The 7,242-nt window shown below is 33.2% G+C and overlaps 1 protein-coding gene across 3 annotated transcripts in view; it reads right to left on the bottom strand.

Moving 5' to 3' along the window:
- Positions 1 to 7,242, bottom strand: part of Smarcad1 (SWI/SNF-related, matrix-associated actin-dependent regulator of chromatin, subfamily a, containing DEAD/H box 1) — a 60,389-nt gene that overhangs the window by 31,842 nt on the left and 21,305 nt on the right. For 2 of the 3 annotated variants that reach the window (XM_048813624.1, XM_048813625.1), the window contains 3 exons: positions 6,591 to 6,692; positions 4,795 to 4,876; positions 2,245 to 2,639 (listed from right to left, as the gene is read on the bottom strand). In XM_048813624.1, the coding sequence (XP_048669581.1) occupies positions 2,245 to 2,639; positions 4,795 to 4,876; positions 6,591 to 6,692 (579 nt within the window). The other variant, XM_048813626.1, reaches the window with a different exon arrangement.

Here is a 7,242-nt window from a genome sequence, read left to right as displayed (position 1 = left end):
AATTAAAAAAAAAAAAAAAAAAAGAATTCCTGTACTCCTTAATATTAAACAATAATTTTAAGAAAGAATGAACTAGCTATTAGTAGGCCATTATGAATATACAATATCCTGTAATTTTCATTAAAGTCTGACTGAGTGACATCATTAAAACCTCAACTGATTTTATAGGATCTTCTAAATACAACAGCTATTAAAACGAAAACTGTGTTTTTTGCCCCTATAGTTTCCTCTCAAAGTTATTTAGAGAATCATTGTCAAACTTATTCATGAATAAGAGTAAATTATATAGCTTTTTACCAAAATGTACAAAATACTGACTTTTGAAATTTTTAAGATACTGAATGGCTCTATAATCCAGTCATTCAAAATTCTTAAGTTATTGAAAGCTGAAAGCTCAAAGTTCTAAGCAAACTAAAATGTAAAGTTATATTTGTTAAATCAAACTATAAATTTGCAAAAACTTATTTACATACTACATTGCACAGGATAGCAAAGCACTGTATTCATTGAACTCAAATAGAAAGTTTACTTTTAAGATACTTTTTAACTGTTAGATAAAACACTCAACATTTGGATGGCTGGCTAAAACAAACAATAAAAGTCTTTATGTTCAACTTTGAGAAAGGGGCAAGAAGTTAGCAGGTTTAAGTAAGTAATGCATAATCTCCAAATTCATGTCAAGACTAATTTACACTATGCCAATTAATTAGTAGGGGAAATATGCTTTCTACATGATAAGTTGCTGAATATTTTTAAAAACATCTGGCACATATAACCCTGATAAAACTGTATAATTTACTATAAGATACCTGGGCAAGTAGTTACAGTGACTAAACAAACCAGTGTAGATAATTGCATTCTTTATGAAATAAATTAGAATCCAACAAGCCTGAGCAACCCAACTCCATAATAACATAAGAGACCATTAAAGATTAAAAGAAAGAAGAAAAGAAAGAAAAGAAGAACAAGAAAGCCCTTCAGCAAATACCTTAAGAAATAAATCACTCAGGCAAAGCCAAACAAGTTTTGAAAGGGCCTGCTTTGACAGATGGTCTCTGGAAAAGCAAAAGCTTCAGGCAAAACGAGTGTTTTTATTTTATTTTTTTTTAAAGCTATGAAGCGTTAGCAACATTTCTATATTTTTCAAATATTTCAATTTTTAAAAAATGCTTTTTACAACCATGTGTAGGCCCCCCTACCACTTTAAGACACTAAAACAAGTACACTTACGCTCATTTAGATTTGACATAGTTATAGAATTAATCACAAATGCAACTTTGCTCTATAACTCAGAAAATAAAACATCTTAAAAACCTTTATAAAGCAAAGACCACTTTATCTTCTAAAGCTGTAAAAAATCATCCATATTGCTTTTATTGCAGGGCCTATACACAATGCATGCTATAAAAGCCCACATTCCCAAAAGTGTTAAAGCAAAATTTCAAAAAAGTTCTTATATTTTTCTGTAGAAATAAGAGTCAATGATAGTTGACATTTAGAAAACTCAAAAAGCAGGTATTTTCAGTAAAACTTATTATAGGAAATTAAATTCTACAAAATTATCATGCAAAGTGTACTTACCAGTGCTCATGCTTTCCCTTCACCTAATGCTTGAATTCTAGGTTTCCACAAACTTTTCTATCTTTCCAATTAAAAACGCTGAAGCCTGCTACACTCCATAAAATGGCCGTGTTGTTTAATCAAGAAAAACATGATTAGAGGTTGAGCTGTCACTTTTAGAAGAAAAAGAAAATAAACAATTGCTTCTTTTGTGGTGAAGCATTAAAACAGTTAGGCTGGCATTTTCAATCATGGATCTCCCCTGGACGTTGCTACTGCTCTTCAAGCAGTTGTAGTAAAATTTCTGCCACATTCTTGCTTTCTGCATGGTGTCTCAGCAGTAACAGATCAGAGCAGGCTAGCAAACAACTCCTTCCTAAATGTAAGCTCTAATTTCTTCTTCTGCAGTGAAATGAACCAAGTTTCTATGCAAAAGAATGAGTGACAGTATTCCCAGCCAATCAGCTTGGGTTTTTTCAGGAAAATCACCCCTTAATTCATTCAAAATTAGGTCATATGACACTATTTGAAATACTATTGGCTTACAATGAAAGCAATGTTTGACTCTACACAGGATAAGGCCTCCCTTCTATGCTTCCCTGGGCTGAAGACAACTTGACTATAAACGGTACTGTAAATTAAACACACACACACAGTGAGGGGAAAAAAAGAATGTAGCCTTACCAGAGCTTCCCAACTATTAAAGGGCCGGAGTTCTGTTATCTTCTGAGCTTTCTTCTGAGAACACTGAGGAATCAAAGTAAGTTCACCAATTGAAGCATCCTGAAGGAAGTGAAGAATTTTACCTTTATAGCCATCCTCCATCATTTCTTCACCACTACTGTAGTCCTCATCTAGTGAACTACCGACATCAGAACCTGAATCATATTCAGAGTCTTCAATGACTTTCTTAGGATTAAATACATTTTTTTTACGTTTTTTGTTAAAACCATTTTGTTGTTTCATTGAAAATTTCTGTTTTAGTTTTGTTTTAGCTACATTTTTAGGACAATTTTGACTTCTTGAAGAAACTTCTTTTCCATTTGGAACCTCACTTTGTGATGAAAATTGTGACGTATCTGTGTACAAAGATAGACAAAAACAATAAATAAATTAGAAATATATATATTCAATAAAAATATAAGACTTCAAATGAGATGAGAAAAATATTTAAACATTCATATTCCTTTTGAATCCAGAAGAATTCAGCTGCAATTTACTGTTAAATCTTGACACACTTTTAATAGAAATGCAGAAGCAGAATTTAAAATTATAGAGTAAGTGAAAATACTTTCAAAAGCAGGTAATAACTTCTTTAAAAAAAAAAGAATTAAATATAAATTTCCATTTTCTAACAAAGGTCCTTACAACATAAATTGTAGCTGCATATCCATAATGTCCCAGATGTTACTTAAGCAGCCCAAATCCTTAATGCCAACACTGATGGGTACAGAAAAACAATGCTGATCATACCATGAAGTTTACTAACAAAGTGTCTGTTTCAACTATCCATAAGCTTTCCATCACTATGTCCACTACTCTAAATTCATCATTATTTAAAAAACTATTCCAATATATTATTATCAAAACCACTACTACTCTCTATCATATTTCACTGAATTCTAGGATGCCTGTGAATAGAGGTATACTGTTATCTTATATACCAGTAAGAAAATATGTACCAATCACTCTATAAAATACAGTTGGTTCTCTAGCTGCCAGGTTCCAAATACATGCATTTATTCAATCATGGATCAAAGAGAAGGAAAAAAAAAAAAAACAACCCTACATTTGTAATAGATGCATAGACTTTTTTCTTATCATTATTCCCTAACTGATATAATAGAACAACTATTTTCATAGTATTTACATTTTACTAGATATTATAAGTAACCTTAAAATGATTTAAAGTATGTGGGAAATACACATAGATTATATGTAAATATATGCCATTTTACAAAAAGGAGTTTGAGCACCAACATATTTTGGTATCTGAACCTTCCCTTACAGATACTGAAGGACGAACATACTTTATTGAGATTGTTTATTGTCTAATTACACAAGAGGCTTTCAGACTTACAGATTATCATACACTCATTTTCTGCACATATAAAAAAATACGAGCAAAATAAACTGAATACAGTATTCCCCAAATTTCTTCCCTTTGATAATCTGGATCTTTTGAGAATCATTTTCAGATTCAAAAATAGGTGACAGTGGTGGCTTTCTAATTTCCACACATATCATTCACTATGCAATAATACTGGTAGTACAGCTTTTCTTAAAAGAACTCATTTAAAATAAACCTAAAGCCACCTGTGCTGGGCTTTAAAAGCTGGTTTTGCAATTATAAAGTCTACATGAAGTCTGGCTTAGGGATGTTACTAAACATATATAATTCAACTGAGCCCATCCACCAGTCTCCTATACCATTTTCTAAAGTTAAAAGTGTTCTACTATGGGTTTAGACTTTCTTCAAATGCTGATGATTCCCATGTTTTAGATGCCAGTGCTTTTCAAAGTCATGCCAGTTCAAGCTCAAATATCTGCATTACAGTGATTATAAGATACCACCAAATACAAGATCCATCCTGACTAATAGCAGTTAATATGTACAAAATGTTTCCTTTACACTCCATTAGACATGCTGTTTAAAAGCAGCCTTCACTGGGTTGGGGTTGTATAGCTCAGGGATACAGCAGTTGCCTACCACCTGTGAGGCACTAGGTTCAATCCTTAGCATCACATAAAAAATAAATAAATAAATAAAGTTATTATGTCCATACAATCAAAATTATTTTTTAAAAAATAAGTAGCCCTTACTACCAAGAAAGATTTGCCACATAGAAAGACATTTATTGTTTTGTTTATAAACAACAGGTCAATATTTAGGACTTGGTCATTTAAAAAATTTTTATATCATCACTTTCAACATCATTTTCAACTCCATTCTTTAGTTGATAGCTAACTGGTTCACTATTTTCTTATAGCTAAAATACAGAATATAACAGAGAGTATGTATTTTCTTCTTTTAATTCAGAGGAACTCTACCACTGAGCTCCAACCCCAGTTCTTTTTTAAATTTTTAATTTTGAGACAGGGTCTAGCTAAGTTGACCGTGTTGGCCTTGAATTTACAATCCTCCTGCCTCAGCCTCCCAAATCAATGGGGCCAACTGCTTGGGCCAACTTACCCAGCAGGAAGTATGTATAATCAATGACATAGAATAATTACCTTGATCTTCTGCAAACACTTTTAAAGATTCCAGAGCTTCTGTGTACATCCATTCATGTTCCTTGAGTACTTCTCTTAGTTCCTAGAAATAAAGTTATTTGTATTTGTTAAAAATTTCAAATTACCATTGTAGAAATGAAAATGTTTACTTTAAAAAAAAATCATTTTTTTAGTTGTAGTTGGACACAATACCTTTATTTTATTTATTTTTATGTGGTGCTGAGGATAGACATGTGCTAGGCGAGCACTCTACTGCTGAGCCACAACCCCAGCCGTTTATGTGCTTTTAAAACTAAATTAATCACATTAAAATTGAGAATTCATAGCTAATTATTTCACACTTGTTTTTATGTTGCTTTATAAATGTTTTCTATGTGATTTCACACCTGCAGATAGGCAAGAACTTTTTTTTATTTCTAGTTCTCCCTTTGAACACTGAAGGATCAAGAAATGTTTGCCCGATTAAAAATAAAACTTCGAGGCTGAGACAGGAGGATTGCAAGTTCAAAGCCAGCCTCAGCAAAAGCGAGACACTAAGCAACTCAGTGAGACCCTGTCTCTAAATAAAATATAAAATAGGTCTGGGAATGTGGCTCAGTGGTCGAGTGTCCCTGAGTTCAATCCCCAGTGCCAAAAAAAAAGAATAAATAGAACTTCAATATGCAGTTAGACAAAACATTAATTTTTTAAAAAAATTTTTAAGATGTTGATGGACCTTTACTTTATTCATTTATTTATATGTAGTGCTAGAATCAAACCAGTGCCTCATACATGCTATCTAGACAAGTGCTCTACCACTGAGCCACAACCCCAGCCCTAAGTTTTAATATTTGTAAAGAACAAGTATAGCAGTAAGATATTCATTCAGCTCATCAGAATTCAACAAATGTACTACCTGAGTATATAATGGAATATACCAATGAAAGTTTACATGTATTTCAAATGCTAAGAAAACATGTGCTTCAATACATGATCGTGTGATAAAACAGACCCTTTCAGCAATGGAATGTTTAGTTAGCTTGTATTGTTAATGACTCTGGAAGTATTCTTACTATCTGGAAAGGAGAACAAAAACACTGAAATGCAATACTGTACTTTAAAATTCTCCTCTGTCCTCATGGACACCTTCCACCCACCCTGCTTCCCCAGGGCTGTAGGGGCAGCCACTCCACCAACTGTGCCCTATTCCAGGTCAGAAAGAGGGGCCTGGGCTATGTCACAGGAGAGAGAAGCCTCCTGAGAAGTCTGCAGGAGAGCAAAGTTTATTTTCCTTGTATGTCTGTAAATAAATGGTTTCAATTGAAAAACATTAAAAAAAAAAAAAAGAAATTTAAAAAATCAAAACAACTAAGCAATTATTTCACGGGGGCAACGATTGTATAGATGGCTTTCTAAATGGTTTACATAGTATAAATGAACTCAGTTTTTATTATTGTTTTTTTTTATGGTTTGGGTTGTAATGCTGATACTATAATTAGTAAACAAGGTGAATAAACAATGTCAAGAGTTAAAAAGGAGTATGTGGTAGCATACACCTGTAATCCCTGTGACTGGGGGAGCTAAGTCAAGAAGATCAAAAGTTTGAGGTCAGCTTCTGCAACTTAACAGTCCCCAACACAAATTTAAAAAAGAAAAAGAAATGGGGATACAGCTCAGTAGTAGAGCATCCCTGGGTTCAATGCCCAGTTTCCAAACTGTAGTATAAAATATTGTTTAAATTGAACCCTGTAAGAATTAAGGGTAAGTTTGTATTTGTTCAATTAACTGGTCTCTCTTATCAATGTTATACTACTCACTTGTTTATCAAAATTTGGAAATTCTTTTTGCAATTTCAATACAATACTTTCTTGCTTTTCCCAATTACTGCTAGATTCTGCAGACTCATTTGATTCTTCCCCCTGTAGGAAAAAAAAAAAAAAAGAATCGATTTAAGAGATCACCAGTAAAAACAGTATTAAGGTAATTATATTTCTGTTGACTTTAAAAAAAAATTATCACATTTGATAAGAATGCTTATTTCTCCACAATGTTTACTTATGTTTATGTAAACACTGACAAATTTACGCCTTCAAGGATGAAAAAGATTGCTGATTTCAGATTACTAAAAGAGGACACCAGACATCTATTTGCTCTCTCAAAGCCATTTCTGCATCAACCATGGCCACCTTCGTAGAGCTCAGCATCAAAGCCAAGATGCCCATGTTGGGTTTGGGCACCTGGAAGTCTCCCCCAAACAAAGTCAAAAAAGTCGTGAAGGTGGCCATTGATGCAGTATATTGCCACTTAGACTGTGCCTATGTCTATCAGAATGAGAATGAGAATGAGGTGGGAGAAGCCATCCAAGAGAAGATCCAAGAGAAGGTGGTGAAGCAGGAGGACCTCTTTATTGTGAGCAAGTTGTGGTGCACCTTCTTTGAGAGGAAGCTTGTGAAGCTTGAAATTGTGACA

Source organism: Marmota marmota, unplaced genomic scaffold, assembly GCF_001458135.2.
Source record: "Marmota marmota marmota unplaced genomic scaffold, marMar, whole genome shotgun sequence".
In the NCBI taxonomy this organism is placed as follows: Eukaryota; Metazoa; Chordata; class Mammalia; order Rodentia; family Sciuridae; genus Marmota; species Marmota marmota.
Note: the sequence above shows the minus strand (reverse complement) of the source record. Positions and strands in the feature narration are given on the sequence as shown.